Source organism: Gymnoscopelus microlampas (genome assembly GCF_963454915.1).
Source record: "Gymnoscopelus microlampas genome assembly, chromosome: 2".
In the NCBI taxonomy this organism is placed as follows: domain Eukaryota; kingdom Metazoa; phylum Chordata; class Actinopteri; order Myctophiformes; family Myctophidae; genus Gymnoscopelus; species Gymnoscopelus microlampas.
Window position 1 is genome coordinate 20,928,186 of NC_139939.1, and position 18,224 is coordinate 20,946,409.

General features: G+C 40.3%; 2 protein-coding genes across 3 annotated transcripts in view; both read right to left on the minus strand.

Annotated features, from left to right (window-relative positions):
* sh3pxd2aa (SH3 and PX domains 2Aa) overlaps positions 1-15,456 on the minus strand; it is a 184,585-nt gene extending 169,129 nt beyond the window's left edge. For both annotated transcript variants that reach the window (XM_084044248.1, XM_084044247.1), the window contains exon 1: positions 14,837-15,456. In XM_084044248.1, the coding sequence (XP_083900374.1) occupies positions 14,837-14,935 (99 nt within the window). In that variant the 5' untranslated portion in view covers positions 14,936-15,456. The remainder of the gene's footprint in view (positions 1-14,836) is intronic.
* Positions 15,457-17,123: 1,667 nt separating this feature from the next.
* stn1 (STN1 subunit of CST complex) overlaps positions 17,124-18,224 on the minus strand; it is a 14,624-nt gene continuing 13,523 nt past the window's right edge. The window contains exon 9 of the mRNA XM_084047413.1: positions 17,124-17,994. Within this exon, the coding sequence (XP_083903539.1) occupies positions 17,837-17,994 (158 nt within the window). The 3' untranslated portion in view covers positions 17,124-17,836. The remainder of the gene's footprint in view (positions 17,995-18,224) is intronic.

Consider the following 18,224-nt stretch of genomic DNA (forward strand, 5'->3'; position numbering starts at 1 on the left):
CCTCCCTCCCTCCCGCCTGCCACTTAATTTGACCGTGGAGCAAAACCTCAGTGAGGCTGAGGGGGTCGAGATGAGAACCATGCAGCCTGGAAGATGTTGTGGACTGACTCACTGTGTGAAAGCAGTGGTGGAAAGTCACTTGTACATTTACTAGAGTACTGTACTTAAGTGCAACTTTGAGGTACTTTTACTTTACATGACTATGTCCATTCTATAGGCCTACTATCTATTCCGCTACGTCATGTCCGTTTGTTATTAGAACCCTTAGTTACTCAATACTTAAGCTATTCGAAAAGAGCCCCATCTACAAGCTCGTCGATATATCTCGTCGATTTTGCTGCCAGTACTTTTGTACTTTAACTCAAGTAAAATTGAGGAAGCAGGACTTTCACTAGAGTATTTTTACATTGTGATATTTGCTACGTTATTATCCTAGTCTAATAATAACGAGACAACAATATTGCTACTTTTTACTTAAGTAACACATGGGAGTACATCTTCCGCCACTGCCCAGAAGAAGGCAGACGGGTTAGGCTATGTTGATGGCAACCACAGTGGAAAGCACAACCATGAACAGACAAGCCCAACGCCCAAAATATCAAGCTTAAACCTAATGCCCTCCCAATACCTAAAATAGCCTGTATTCACTCAACACACACATTACGACAGTTAAGAGACCGTTGGCTCCGACTTGAACCCCATAGCATTCCTATTCTGGGGATGAACATGAATTCGTCAAAAATAACTGATCTACAAGCGTGGGATTGCGAAGAGATTTGGTGGAGAGGGAAATACTAGCTGATTTCATCTAGTATAGAACCCTGGGGGACCCCGTTCAGCTAAGTATATATATATATATATATATATATATATATATATATATATATATATATATATATATATATATATATATATATATAGGGTTTAAGTGGTGAATAAGATTGTGCTATGTAATATCTCTTTACCCAGGAGATATTACTGCAAAACAACCTGCATATTCCCTCTGATATACTTTGTGGTTGCATCTGAAAATCCATGTCTTCAGACAACTGGAAAGATTCTATTTCTAGTCTTTTCTTTCTGAATGACAGTCAAATATTCCGCCAATGATAAATAGGCTGACATGTTAGTGTGTGAATCAGAGCTCAAGTACATGGCGTTGTGAATATTGAATACAGCCAAAATGATCTACACGGGGAACCAAGAAATGAGGGATAAAATATCACAATTTGGGGGTGAAATCATGTCATCTAGTTAATATAATTCCACATAATAAAATATGTCTGTGAGGGAGCCGTCTTAGCTAGTGACAACCATAACGTGGACATTTTCCCTTGAATATATCTTTCGTTTTGGTGGGAATTCAGATAATTCTGTAACATGGATATCAAGATTGATTTCACCACACAGTTCTTGCGTGCTATATTTGTCCTGCAAACATGTGTGGGCTAGTGAAACATTGCGAAGCAAAAAACAAATATCAGTATTTGCCAATGATAACGCCTGGTAATAAAAGTAGCTCAAGTGTTTATAGTTCCTCTCCATTCAAATCATAACCTGATTAATCGTTTCCTTCCTGATGCGTCCCCTGCCCAGTGGCTGGCTGTTAAGGCCTATACTGTATCTACATTTAGAAACAGGAAGGTGTTAAAGACCAAACTGGGTGTGGGGGAGCTTTGGAAACAATGTAGGATGAATCATAATTCATTGTAGTTGACTGCCAAATGCAAGTATAGGGTCATATAGATACACTACTTAAATACACTGATACTATTGTATGTATCATGCAGCTGCAATAACATTCTATATCTACAATTATAATACAAGTTACAATTTAATGTTCCTTGAGAATCATATCATACCGACGAAAACAATATCACAACCCTGCCATTTTCACACTTTTGGCGTGAACACACATGATCCTTTCTGTGCATATTCTATAAATAGAGGACCTATGAAACCAATTCAAAAGCCACTCACAATTAAGCCACCATGTAATTTCAACGCATCTGCAATTCTGCATTAATACCGAGAGCTATCTTTTAATTCTAAATTATATACATACTGTATGTCATTCCTCAGTATTTTGACTATGTTAGCTTTCTTTCCAGTGCAGTCCAAAATATAATCTGTTCGAAAAAGAGGGAACACGTGTGACTAACAATAAATGGTTCCAACAACCCTTTGAAGAGTTTCATGTCCCAGATAGCTAGCTACAAAGAACCTTTATACACATTAGTCCCTGGGGTGGATGCGAGACTTGACAATAAAAAACTGTTAGACGTTGCAAAGAAGAGAGAGAAACGCAAATTTGTGTAATGGAAGAAATGATAGTTCTGACTGTATTGCGTTCTACTGAGACAACTGTGAACACAACAAGCATTTTAAAAGTTTACAGCTCAATTCTATCACCCCTCCTAAAAGTGCCCGTTTCTCTAAAACTACGAATGCTAACCGATTAATGTAACTGAATTAATTACAAAAATGTTGGTAGTCTATGAATAGAGAAGAACTTACAGTACAAGGAGAAAGCCGGGTTCCCAGTTGCAAAGGTTTTTTTTGAGTGAGGAGGGCTAAGGGAGCAGAATCCTTGGTGGAGCACAGAATGTGGGCCTAGCCACTAAATGCCCTGAACCCCGCCTAAAAACCTATATTTAAACTAACATATAAAACAGACGCACATCATATGTTAAACCCGGCGGGCTTTTATATGGAAATGCAATTGACGACAAGAAAATTCAGGGGTTGGAACTAATATTCCAGCAGGTCTGGCTTTTCGACATCTATCAAGGCTGAACACATTGCCCCATCAACTTTAGTTATTTACTGTATATTAAAGTCCAAGTATGTTCCGAGTTGTCCAATCAAAAGTTCACTGGGGCAGAATTATAGCATCGATGCCAATTCCATTCAAAGGCTCTGGCATTGAACTTGTGGAAAATCCCCTTGAAGACAGAGTTTGTGTAGCCATTGCCAAAATGGTGTCCTTCTTTAGTAGGCCTAGACTGTGACGCTCCGTCTTTCCTTAACTCTGCACAGTCAAAATAATGTTAACATTCATTTATCCATTTGTAACTCTGAGAGTGTACAAAGCTAACCAAATGGACCCTCCCGGGTCCATTTGGTTAGATTTGTACACTCGCAGAGTTAAATGAACACTCTGCGTTTTTCAGTGTGTTCACTTACAGTTTGGCACAGCACAACCATGGGTTCACCTGTATGTCATATAGACAGAAAGTACAGGTCAGGTCTGCTGACGGAAAGTGTTGATTCAGCACACTGCTTTTCCTGTGCTGCCCCTATACTGTAAATCTGTATATACATACGTGTGTGTGTGTGTGTGTGTGTGTGTGTGTGTACACACACATATATATATATAGATATAGATATAAATAAATAAATGTGAGGGGTTTAGGGGCTATATTTCGGTGTGACATGATTCTATGCTGCTACACCAGTGAGTTTGTTTGTTTGTTAGTCATGATTCCGTGCATTCGTTTATGTGATTTATTGCTTGTGACTTTGAGTTTGTTTACACGTTATGCATGCATCCTAATTTAATTTGAGTCCTTTCACAGAGAGAGAGAGACTCGCTTCTTATGATGAAGCAGAACATTCTGAGCCTACACTATCAGAGTCTGTGCCTGTAAATAGAAGGTGGTAGATTTCTCAATCAGTACAAACACTCCCATGCCAGCTACCCCCTATACCACTTTTACCTACCATGCTATTGCCCCCAGCTCATAAACCTATCAGTCCATGAATTAAAGTGAACATGGCAGACTGGATAAAAGGGTGAGGACGATGCTGGAGACGTGGAAGGACGCATAGCAGGGCCAAAACCCCTGCCCTAAATGCAACAAAAAGCACATGGGAATTTTACAACATGTTAATAGACAGGCTGTACAGGTTGTACTTGAAGCAGCTCAAGTCCAAGAACTGAGTCATAATAATAATAATACCCTTGAAACCAACCTATGCCATCTTAATTGATGGCCCAGAACGCACCATCCTCCTGCCTCAGGGCCTAATGTATGTCCCTACCTGTATCACAGTACAAAACACTGTCTGTTCACTTCCACACCTAATCCGTGGCAGGTGTGGCTGGTAGATATCCAACTCTATAGAAATTAGTTGATCAAGAGGCTAAAGAAGCTATGGAACTTCTGGAGAGAATGACCATTAGAGTAAAGGTGGATGGAATTGAACGCTATGCACCCCCCCCCCCCCCCCCCTGTTACGAATGAAAATGCCCCAAAGCTGCACTCTCCCAAAAAACCTGTGATACCCCTCCTACTACCGTTTGGGCTGAATATATACATATATATATAGTTTATTTAAAAGTAGTTGAAATGTACATGTACTGTTCAATTAAAATAGTATATCCTAAAAATACAAAATTCAGTGGAGAGAGAAGCTGCAATGGAGACCCGGGTGGTGAAGGACGGGATTCTCTCCGGTGTGAGAACATTCCTAAGTGTGGCTACAAATGTCTTCTAAATCCTAACAGTTTTTTTTTTAAACTTACGTTGCTATAATATCAGTGGTTCTCAACCTTTTTCATGTCAAGGACCACCCACAATATAGTCCCCGATATCTGAAAAGCAGATCTACAAGTTCATAGCATGGCACTCAGTGCCTCGCTACGAGCTTGTATATCTGCTACTTTTGAATAGCCAAAGAAATCTATCTTGACACAGATGATGCGTTCCCGGTCTTAAAGGGTTAAATTCCTCTTGGCAGGGTAGGTAGACGAACGTTGGTTATGAAGAAAATCACTAGGTTCCTCTTCTCAGTTGACTAATATGTTTAATAGATAATACTTAGAAGGTTGTTTACAAGGTTCAGAGAACACTTATCTACTGCAAACTCTCTCTGTTCAGGTCGGTATTTATCTAGAGATGTGACGTCATGCTATGATGTCAAGCTGGCATTGTGCCAAATTAGGCGATCTAATGCTTGGTGTCGTTACTCCGTAACCTTGGTAACAACTTCCTTGTTGTAGATTTCAGTCAACTCTAATTGCCACCCCCCCCCCCCACCCCCACCTCCTCATTCTACTCTTCCTTTTTTAACAACAGTGCGTAACAACAGTGTGGCTGTGGCACAACCACATCAGTGCTTAGAGCCGATGTGACACTCACAGTACGTTTTAACAGCGGGCGACTCTCGGGCGATCGCCGGGCGACATCGTCCAAAAGATAAAGAAAATCCATCTTTCATCGCCCCCCCGCCCACTTCGCCCTATCGCCAGTAGTTGCCGGCTCTCATAGACATATAATGCACTTTCGGAAAACACTATCCTGAATCGCCCGCTGTTAAAACGCACCGTAAGGATAGCTCTCACACCAGAGAGATTTTGTTCCTTCCATTATTGTGTAGAACTCATGGATTCTCGTGTTTTAATGTTCACACTAACTAGAGGTTCTATGGTCCAGAGAGAGATATTGTCGTTGCTGTCCGGCAGAAACCAGCTAACTCCATTTTTCCGCTTTTGCATTTTAAAAATATAGAACCAATGAAAAGTATTAAAAAGTGTGACTGACAAAACCAGCTAACTCTAAGGAACATTGGATCCTCAAACTTTCTGCTGAACCAGCTAACTCCGCCAAAGCGGGGTGGAGTTAGCTGGTTTTGCTGACTCAACTTTTTGTTTTGTTTTTTCCATTTCCTGAAAAATGAACATTTTGGAGTTAGCTGGTTCCTGCCGGACAGCAGAGATATAGGCTACTGTGTATATACATAAAAAACATTGGGCAACCCGATAGCCCAGTGGTCAAGGCACATACCCCATGGGCTCTAAAGCCTGTCCCCGGTTCGATTCCTGGCCAGCCTGACCATAATTTGCTGCATGTCACTCCCTTACTCTCTCTCCATGTATCCTGTCTGTCTCTACCCAGCTCAGGCAATACATGATACCAACACACGTTGGCTGTGTGTGTACACTTGCATATCCATTCCTGAGCGATGTCATCGTGTGTGCCGACAGCAAGCTATTGACAACAGACAGCTATACGCGCCATGTTCCAACACAATATGTGCCATTCAGCAGCACGGGAGACATCTTGCAATTGATGCAAGATCACACACTCACACACACACACACACACACACACACACACACACACACACACACACACACAAAATTGTAATGATAAAACATGCACAAACACACCTGCACACTTCACAGTAAAATCCTCAGTATTCATTTATCCGTTTCTAACTCTTGAGATGTAACCAAATGTAACCAAATGGACCCTTACGGGTCCATTTGGTTACATCTGTACACTCTCAAGAATTAAATGAAGGGAGAGTTTGAGTTTGTATGCACAGAAAAATGCCTCGTCTTGTCGCTGACACTGATTAAAGTTTGAATGGTGCAAACTGAACAGCACACAGTGACTTCAGTGATAAGACGTCAGCAATGCGACCCCTGACATTCTCTCTCTCTCACACACACACACACACACACACACACACACACACAAAGGGCCCCCGCAGCACACTGCGCTACTTCCTGCAAGACCCTGTAGTCATCAAACTCTCTCAAACAATGGCCAGTCCAAAAAGCCTGCCTCATGAAAGTGCTTTCGACATACGTCTCTCCCAGTCAGCGATTAAGCATCTGAAAACACAGTCCATTTCACCCTGTCTTTGATAGGCCAATAAATATTTGAGTGGGGGGGAGGCAGCTCTCTGAAGATCCGCTTTTTTAACGGCACTAAATAACAACTCTGGCTTCCAGTTTGGATTGAGAGAGAGAGAGAGAGAGAGAGAGAGAGAGAGAGAGAGAGAGAGAGAGAGAGAGAGAGAGAGAGAGAGAGAGAGAGAGAGAGAGAGAGAGAGAGAGAGAGAGAGAAAGCGAGAGAGTCTACTATAGAAGTGGTTCCCAAACAATTCAGCACGGGACCGAAAAGAGAAAATGTACTTAATTTTGGGACCCAAAACTAGTGAAAAGAGCATCAACATTGTGAGCTTTTGTGAGGATATTTTCACTACTTAAACACCTTTTTATACCTTATACCTTTATATATATATATATATATATATATATATATATATATATATATATATATATATATATATATATATATATATTTATTTATTTTTTTCCTTTCTTTTTTAAAAATATTATTATTTTTTCTGAAAATCTTGAAAAAAAAAACATTGTAGTAAACGGAATACAGGGATATTTACTTGCGACCCATAAAAATGGGTCCACGACCCACACATGGGTTTGGTAAACACTGTACAACAACACAACAACATTATGGAATGGGACTGGTACTTATTGGCTGACAGAATGTTATACACTTTAAAACTGGCACACCAATTTCGGACTTGTCATTACAGTAATAATGTCCACCTATATTATTACCTATAAGGTGGACATTATCAAAATGAGCAAAAATAGCAGATCTTCAAGCTCACAACACAAATATTTCCACGCAACACCATCGTACGACAAAGTATAAAGCAGGTCTTAAGTGGTTACGGTAAACACAGTGGTATCGTACCTTGCTTCCACTTTTATCACCCCTCCATTCACCAGAAGGAAGGAGTTTGAAACCTTATCTATGTGCAGTGTCCGTGTGCGTGTGCGTGTGTGTGTGTGTGACTGTGTGTGTGTGTGTGTGTGTGTGTGTGTGGCTCCTGTCACGTTCTCTCATAGGATAAGCATTTCCAGCTGCTTTCACAAACTGTACAAATGCTGTATGATTCAAATGGCAACTCAGATTCTCTCTCTCAATCTCTCTCTCTCTCCCCGTCATTAACCTCAATCTCCCCCCTTTCCCAGTCTCTCTCTCTCTCTCTCTATCCTTTCTTTCTCACAGAGACTAGCTTGGTCTCGTGAGACAGGGTAGCCAGGGAAACTAGGCCACAGACAAGTCCAATGAGACAGAGCAGCTTCAGAACACAACCCTGCACTGCACTGGTCTGGGAAGCTCCTTCTCGCTCATTACCACGCCATGCTAAATGTCAAACTGTACACTACAGTGGGCTGGCTAGTAGTTAACCACTTCAGCCCTCTAGACCACAGCTGGTTCCCAAACAGTGGGTAAGGACCCATTTGTGGGTCGCGGACCCATTTTTATGGGTCGCGAGTAAATGTCCCTTTATTTTTAGTTTCCTTTATCTTGTAGGAACTGTATTATTACTTCAACATTTTTCGTAAATTAAGAGCAAATTTAAAAAAAATAATAACAAAATAAAATAAATTACATAAATTAGAAAAACTAAAAGTGACACAATGTGTTGTGAGCTTGTAGATCTGCTATTTTCACTAGTTTGGACAGCGGGAAGAAAGAAAAAAAGTTTGGGAACCCTTGCTCTAGACTTAGTAGATTGGACCCGAGTTGGCTCTGTACTTGGACCCCCCCCTCCTAAATCTCTTTACCAAAAATTGCCGATCTACAAGCTCACACCGCGTTGCAACGTAATCCGTGGCTTGTAGAGCTGCAAGTTTTTTGATAATGTTCCCCCAGGGTTCTTAATGACCTACTCTATAGTTCCAGAGACATGTGCACGTCGAGCTAAGCCTGTTTTTCAACAGATTCGAACCCCAACCATGAGCTCAGCAAGGTGGCCTGGGTCCGCCCCTCTGTCACCCCCCCCCCCCCCCCCGCAGCCCACTATCCCAGGGGGCAGCAGCTTCCGCTTCAACTCCAGTACATGTACACAAATTCTCAGATGACACCGAGGAGCAGTGTTGCCACATTTTGTGAGAGATTTAAGCAACCAGGTCTATGAAAACAATCACTTTAAACCTTTATACTGTACATTGGCTATTTGAAAATAGCCTATCTACAAGCTCAGATCTGTCTATTTTCAAAAAATCTGGAATATTTGGAAGATTTATTTAAAATATTCTAACAACACAAATCTGGTACGGGGCTCCCTGGCACAAAACATTTTCAGATGGGGGGTTAGAGACAAATGCATATTTATTTGGGGGCCCATGACATTATTTGAGAACCACTGGTTTAAATAATAATTTTTTAAACATGGATGCAAGCCCAAATAAGCAACTACACTTTACAAACAAGCAAACAACATTCGGTAATCCGTTCCATAGTTGCAGCCAGTTGAAAATAGTCAAATTAACATTGTAAAAAAAAAAAGTACACAGGAGCAGAGATACAGGCTTTTGAAGTCATAAGTTAACCAGGAAGTGGATTCAAGTCTAAATCTTCAAAAAATGATATCTCCTGTTGCTATGAAGGAAGGAAAAAGAAATTAGAAAAAAAAACAAACATTATTTTAAATTCTTTTCAAAAAACGTATATATACAGTTTTGGCACTCCATGGTTGTATATACAAAACCGTATATATACGGTTTTGGCACCCAATGTGTTAAAATGTACTTGCTTGTAGATCTGCTATTTTCAAAATGTTTGTACTTTTACTTTTGGTACTTTAAGTACATTTTCATGCCAATACTTTTGCACTTTTACTCAAGTACATTTTTAATTCTGGACTTTTACTTGTAACAGGATATTTCTATATTGCAGTATTGGTACTTTCACTTAAGTAAAGAATTTGAGTACTTTTTCCACCACTGCACCACACGGGATGCTAACAAACTGCACAAGCCGGTGAGGAAGGCTAACTCTGTAGATGGAGTCAAACTGGACAATCTGGAGGTGGTCCCATGAGGGAGGATGAGGAAGCTGAACGCTATAGCCTGCATCCCTGTCATCCACTCTCTGATGAGCTGATGAAGATGGGGAGCACGTCGTTCAGCCACTGAGCGACTCATACCCCTTCAGGCATGACACAAAGTGACTTGGTCAGTCCTTTGTGCCAGCGGCAGGCTCTGACCACCATATGAGAACTTAAAAGCTGTACTGCCTGTTACTACTTGTCTTTTGATTAGCGACTCCTGGAAGGACTCTGGCACTCTTGCACACGGACTATTAGGAGGTATATTACAGCAGTGGTTCTCAAACTTTTTCATGTCAAGGACCCCCAAATGGACACTTATTAGCCCGCGGACCCCCATTTGAAAAGATACATTTTAAGGACCCCCAGTTTGACATGCATTAGGGCTACGGACCCCCATTTAATGGCATTTCTATCTCTGGGACCCCAATTCATGTTGTAAAATCAATGTTATCTTAACTCTGAGAGTGTACAAATGGAACCAAATGGACCCGTTAGGGTCCATTTGGTTCCATTTGTACACTCTCAGAGTTACAGACCCATAAGGGTCCATTTGGATCCTATCCATCATTTAGCTAGGGACCCCCTGGAACCCCCTCAAGTACCCCTGGGGGTCCCCGGACCCCACTTTGAGAACCAATGTATTACAGAACTTTGACCATATGCTGTTGAGACTTCATTCATAGACTGTTGATAGACTATACTGTAAATTCATCCAGACACTAACTGCTGACGGACTGTACATATATTCAGCATTATTCACCGTTGTTGTATATATATATTAGGGCTGTCAAAAAAAATCGATTCATGAATAAATCGCGATTCTTAATGCCACGATTTTAAAAATCGATTCAAAATATTAAAATCGATTTTTTTTTTTTTTAAATATATATATATATATATATATTTTTTTATAAAATCGCAATAAATCGCAGAATCGAATATCAATTAATCGCAGAATCGCAATTTTAATCGAATCGGCACCCTAGAAAATCGCAATAAATCGCAGAATCGCAATTTTAATCGAATCGGCACCCTAGAAAATCGCAATAAATCGCAGAATCGAATCGAATATCAATTAATCGCAGAATCGCAATTTTAATCGAATCGGCACCCTAGGAATCGATTTTGAATCGAATCGTGAGGTAAGTGAATCGTGACACCCCTAATATATATATATATATATATATATATATATATATATATTAATATAATCATTGCTGATAGTACATTTATTCATTCATATTCATTGTTGATAAGACTGTCAATAGTGTATATCCATCCGTATGCTCACTGTTGATATAATGCACATAATATGTATATTCATTCATATTGGCAATAGAAGCATGGTGATATATTAATGAATATATTAATTTAAACATTCACTGTAGATTTTTAGCCTATTTATGAATAGACTGTGAGTGTACATACAGTATGTTCACTCATTCAGTGACTCACTGTAGATATATTTCATTTTAATTTCTAATTCTTGGATCGATGGATTGATGGATGAATTGTTGGACTGCATGGTTCCCGTACCTCTCCTGAGTTTCATTTTTATGGCTGCTATTGGTTGGACATCTCCTTCCACAATACAGTCCTCAAGTGTTCATTTACCTCAGGTAAAGATTGAGCTAAACTAACCATTTAGCCTGCCTCTGAGAGAATAAAACTAGCCCTGGGTTCATTTGGGCCCCATGGAACATGGATAATAAACTTTATGTGAATGATTCTGCTCCAAAGACAGTGTAACAAGTTTGAGGAAACAGAGCCATTTCCTTAACAGCACACAATGTCTTAGAGAATCCCATCTGTGAAAAGGACATAAAACTGTAGCCATTTTTTTTAACAACTACAACATCAATTCTGTGCCATCTTTTATCTTGTAGATGTCACGTTTCCAAATTGTGCCTAATATTCTAAACTGGTACACAGCAAAATCTTTTTTTATGTATCCCTTTGCAACTCTTGAGAGTGTACAAATGTAACCAAATGGAGTATTTTGGGTCCACCTGGTTACATTTGTACACTCTGAAGAGTTAAATTGACACTGCACCTGAGGGGACTTATCATTTTGTGGAGTCGTCCCTCTTATCGTGGTATGGTAAAACTGCCATTGTACTTTCTCGTTCATGTTTCAATGACGTATAATTGTATGTAAATTGAATGCATAAATATTTTATGCAGACAATTATTCAATTATTCAATATAACTGATAATAGAAGCACAGTGAAAATGAGCTTCATGTGTTCTTCTTGTGTGCAAGTGGTCTTCACATATCACCACACACCCAAAGGGACTGCTGGATTGTAACTGGATCTATGATCTACACAGTATGATTATGTTCTTTTCATATACGGGTCATTTATTATGGCTCGTACATAGGCTGTGAACAACATCTCTAGGATGCCTTGAAGGGTAAACAGCTTGTCTTGGGCCCATGGAGGGATCAAACAAATACACTGGTGGATATGGGCTAGTATAGATCAGTGGTTCTCAAAGTGGGGTCCAGGGACGGACCCCCGGGGGTCCTTGAGGGGGTTCTAGGGGGTCGGCAGCAAAATGTGTTAATAATTTACACTTTGGCAATTCAAAAACAACTGATCTACAAGCTACAGCCTTGTAGATTGGCTATTTTTTAAAACAATTGGAAGAATCTTGAAAAACATTCAATGTAATTAAAAACACCATTCTTCTCTTGGGGTCCCTGGCACAAAATCATTTCAGATGGGGGTCCGTGGTCAAACACATATACATTTGGGGGTCTTTGACATGTAAAAAGTAGAACCACTGGTCTGGTATAGATTGTTCATGCCATATGGTATAGAAGCTCCTTTATGGTATAGAACAGGGGTCTTCAACAGGGGGTCCGGGACCCCTAGGGGGTCCTCAGAGTTACTACAGGGGGTCCGCCAAATCTTTGTGTGATATGATTTTTTTTTTTACCTTAACCACTTGAACCTTAGCATCTTTTCTGAGGAGAGCTTTTAGCCAAAAATAGCAGATCTACAAGCTCATTTTTGGCAAAGATGCTATAGGTGTAGAGGGAAAAAAGAGCAGACTAAGTAAAAAGAAAAACTTTAATCTGAAACACAATTTTATACAATATAGAGTAGGGGGTGCTTCATCTCTCTCTCAGCTAGGGGGTCCTTGCCCTGAAAACATTGAAGACCCCTGGTATAGAAGCTCCTCTATGCAGTTATGGAACAGAAATATGAACCTGAGAAAAGTGAAAGGCTGCTGATAGCTGTATATGCTGTAATTTAAACACAGCGTGTACAAATGTAACCAAATGGACCTGCAAAGGACAACCAAATGGACCTGCAAGGGTCCCTTTGGTTACATTTTGTAGGCTCTCCGAGTTACAAATGGATACAATTTTACACAGAGGATAAATACTGTGTAGCACTGAATTAAGTGGCATCAACTGAATCCCTTGGAAGATTGGCTTAATAAACTGTCTGTTCTATTCATTTAATTATCTTCATTTGGTTTCCCGCAAAAGGCTGTTTGTAAACAAAGTGATTTAGAATGCTTAAATAAGTTCCAAATATTTGCAAATATTGGGCTCATCATAAATGTCTCCTTCCCAGAAGAACTACCTACATAGGTTTTAATGTCTTCCTCCCCAAGCACGGGCATAAACAGCACGATGAATCAAACACGATCAGTGCTGCCTTCAATACCAAACACACTAATAGGATGGCAGGTAAGCACATCATGTCTACTGGTATTGATCTGCAGCCATAAGGCTGGTTTTAGTCATACCATGTACACCAGATCCCCCCAGGGACGCTCCAGACAGTGTAAAAACTACATTAGTTCCACATGAGTGGTGGAAAGTAACTAAGCACATTTACTCAAGTACTGTACTAAAATACAATTTTGAGGCATGTTTTACTTTACTGGAGTATTTCCAGTTTTCAGTACATTTACTTCTACTCCACTACATCTCAGAGGCAAATATTGTACTTTTTCTCCACAACAAGCTTGCTTGGAGATCTGTAATGTAACCTTGCAAAATTGGACATTCTTTCATAATGAGTACTTTCTACTTTTGGTAGCTACTTTATGTACATTTTGATACCAATACTTTTATACTTAATTACTCAAGTACATTTTGAATAATTGTACTTGTAAGAGAGTATTTCTACATTGCAGTATTGATACTTTTACTTAAGTAAAAAATGTGAGTACTTTTTCCACCACTGCATGAAACCGTGATGGGCTGTGCTGTGGTACACACGCATTACAGCCTATTTTGACTGTATACCCGGTGTTGTGACAGCTGTCATATGATATGATAAAGCTATAAGGCTGTTTGAGACATGATGTAGGCCCTTAACAAATAGCACTGTTTATTATAGCCTGTATCCTCTAGTAAATAACAGTCTAGTCCCCCCCCCCCCCTTAACGTCGCAGAAAATGGATCAGCTGCCGAGCTTCCAATAATAAACCATGCAAATAAAAGAAAAGGAGCACATTTAGCAGACTATAAATGCAGCATTTTGATGATGTGCAATATAACTAACAGATAACAGGCCCAATTGTCGCTATTTTTGAACGGGACACGGGGGTATGTACGTAGGTGTTGAATTAGCCCTGAAACATGACTGTCATATCATGACAGTCATGGATGAACTTCAACCTGGTGTTTAAACTTTCTTCATTTACGGCCCGTACAGCTACACAAACGTTCGATTTCCAAATATAAAGTGTTTACCCCATGGCCACGGGTGTAACGATTATGTACGGGGCCTCAGAAGTACCCGTATCTTTCAAAATTGTTCAATAAAAAGCATTTTAATCCGATAGGTGGCCATTTTCTTCGTATTTTCTCCAAATGCTTTCAACCACGTGACCCTATCGGTTGGTAGGTGTACTGCACTCTGATACATTATAACTCAATAAGAAAATGGCCACCGATCGGATTAAAATGCTTTTTATTGAACAATACTAAAGATACGGGTACTTCTGAGAGCCCATACATAATTGTAACATCAATGGCCATGGGGTAAGCACTTTATATTTGAAATCTGAACGTTTATGTAGATGTACGGGCCAAAAAGAGAGAACGTGCAAACACCAAATTGAAGTTCATCCATGACTGTCATAATATGACAGTCATGTAGTCAGGGCTAGGACGAGACTAGGATGAGCTAAAACAACTCACGTAGTGTTTAGACGGATTGCGCCTCTTCTCCACGTCCACCACTTTGACGTCCAGCACTGTCCGAAACTGCATCTTGATGATCCCGCACAGGCTTTGCATCAATAAAAGCGGGTATAGGTAGGTTGGACTGTGGGTCGATCTGATCAGCAGCTCAGAGACAGGATACCTTGTTGGATCGCCAAAAGAAATAAAGAATCATTCATTGAATGTTGTGTAGTCGAGTAGCGTTCATTCTCCTCCCGGTGCGTCTTTGCAGTTAAAGGGCAAATCCTAGTCTCCTCCGATTGTCGCGATTGACAACAGTCTCATTGGAAACTTGTCAACCGGTATGTTAAAAAAAAGAGCCCACTGATCGCTCTGATGGGTGATATTAAATGATGAGCCAATAATCCACAGTCTCACCGCGAGGAGACGGCTGTATGGCCAGTTGCGGTGTGGTGGTGGTGGCGTGCTTCTCAGTCACCTCAGATTGAAAGAAGTGCTGCGACCTCCTTTGTGTCGGACACAATACCTAGGGAGGAGGAGGTGGTGATACCTAGGAGGGAGGAGGAGGAGGTGGTGGTGGGATACCTGGAGGTGAACATGCTCCCAAACCCCCGGCGATCAGTCCACTCGCTGCCAAAATAAATCCCCTCTTTTACAACAAACCAACTGCAGCGGAGGACATTTAGGGAATGGAGTTTGGAGTGGGAGGATGGGCTGCTTGACGCACACCCCCTCAGCCACTTGAATGGTCGGAGCACCGTTTCCCAATTATTATTTCAAAACGATAAATAAATCAACAATTCACATATTTCAAGAATCAAGAATTAAAAACTATTTCTAGCATTTAAGAAGAAAAATGATTTCATGAATGAATTAAATAAACCAAAGACATTCTTTAAATTAGGAAAATAAACTTTAAGAAATAGTGAAAATAGTAGGTCTACAAGCTCACAAGATGTTGGATCTGTGAGCTTGTAGATCTGCTATTTTCACTAGTTTGGGTCCTGGGGAGACATCAAATTTGTCTTTGGGTCTCGAGCTAAAACGTTTGGGAACCACTGGAATAGAGCAATCACAATCACACAAAATGTAAATAAAACAAAATAGTAATGAAGTGCTCATGTAAACATGTATGATATAAAATATCTGTGTAAGTCAGTATTAAGTGGTGATCAACAAAGTAAGCTCCACTCATTGCTAAACAAATTGACTTCATTCATCTCCATGGGGACCCATAACTTTTCATATTTGCTCTTATATGTGTTGTCACACACAATCTACTCTGTAGGCAAATAAAACTACGCAAACAATCACGCTTACATTTGCTGTAGGCAATAACTTTATTATACAAGCCATTCGCGTTTATGGAGGATAAATCAAAGTGTTATTTTCCGGTTGTTCTCTCATTTATCAAACATGATATTTTTTTGCTCTAGCAACTGAGTCATGAGTTGCACACTGGCTGCAGACAAGCTGGAGCTGAATGTATGGCTACAGATGTTTCACAGGCAGCCAATCAGAGGCCGGGCTGCTACAGACGGAGGTAGGGCAGAATTAACGACCGAACACTGCCCCCCTGTGCATGGCAACGCAACGCAACGTTTACCAAGGCCTTGTCTGGATGGAAAACTTCCAAAATGTCAAGACCTGAGGCCGATTCTACAAATGCCTTCAAGATTTTTCAAAAATGTTAAAAAATAGCAGATATACAAGCTCGCAGCGTGGCATGAAGTGATGCGCTGTGAGCTTGTAGATCTGCTATTTTTGAATAGCCAACGCTAACACCTAAAATGACAGATGCTTTCCTGGTTTTAATGGGTTAAACATTTCAGTGATTTTTTTAGGGAATAAAACATTATTTTGGACAATCTGCATGATAAAAGCATATTCTGCATGATAAGGGTATAATATAATACAACTGGCGTGGTTGTAGTTGGTCTGCCTACTCATATATTGAGACATTAGATTCTGTGGTACACCACCGAATCAAAGTACAACTTTATCCTCTGCCACAAAAGCACTTTCCATTATAGATAACCAGTAGAAATGTCAGTTCTGGCGTGGGGGACCTGTGTTGTGGGTTGTAATCCGTGGCAGGACATACGGTACCAGTTACAAATGGCAGCTTTGAATCCACAGCGAGGTCTTCTTGATCCTTGCACACAGTCTCATAGATCAGTGGTTCTCAACCTTTTCAGGCTGTGACCCCTCACACGTGAGGCGCTGTGAGCTTGTAGATCGTCTATTTTCTTTCTCAAAGTTTTATAGTATAGTTTGTTGATTACATTTGATGCAGTAATGGTCTTTTTCATTGTCTCCGCCAGGCCGAAGGCATGGTGGAGAGTATGTTTTCGTTTGATTTCCTTTGGTTCCACCAAGCTAACATTGGTCAAGCTTCACGTGACACGTTACAATATGCTGAAAGGGTGTGCTTTGATTGGCTAGCGAGACTCATGACGAAATACATACCTATAAATAGGTGAGTCACTTCGAAACATTGCATTGCATGTTTCGAAGTGACATCAGTGCCATCAGCCAAGCTAACATTTAGTCAGGAGATATTAGCAGAAAAAGTTCCAATCTTGGAATAAATTCCTTACCAAAAATCCTCACCAATGTGGGTCTGCTGGCGGAGACTTGTGCTCCGAGGAGCACATTTTCTAGTTATAATTGTTTTCTTGAGGTATTAAAAAATGGCATCTTAAAAGTCCTAAAATTGTCACTTTCATTGTCACAATTTTACCACTGTCATAGATTAGTGATTCTCAATATGAATGCCATAGAGCAGTGGAACCCCTCGGAACCCCAAATAGTCGATCTATGCGATGCGCTGTGAGCTTCTAGATCTGCTATTTTCACTACTTCTTAAATATATGTTTTTAATTTATGTATGAAGTTCTTTTGAAAAAAAATGTTTTATGTAAAAAAAAAACATTTAGGAAACAAAAAGGAGGGATATTCGCGACCATAAAAATGAGTCCCGACCCATTGTTTGGGAAACAGTGCCATAGAGCATCAGATCATGGTGTAATAGTTGTCACTGGTGCTGATAATGTCACTGTTGTACTCTAGAGATCTGAGGACCAGCTCCAGGGCTGCTTTGCTCACGTTGCCGCTGTATCGCTGCCTCACGGCACACAGGATGTGCAGGATGTGGCAACCTTTCTCCGCATCTGAACAGACGAGGAAACAACTGTCAACACAATCAGGTATTTCATGGAAAGGGCATACTATATATGTACAAGTTTTACAGATCTATAACCGTAGGTGAATGGCACTGATACAAAGGGTGTACATGTATTAAATTACATAATTAAAAAAAGAATAGGTCATCTGAACAGGAAAGAACAGCTATGATACTGCAGGATAATGAGCATACATTGTTTGTGACAATGCCATGAGA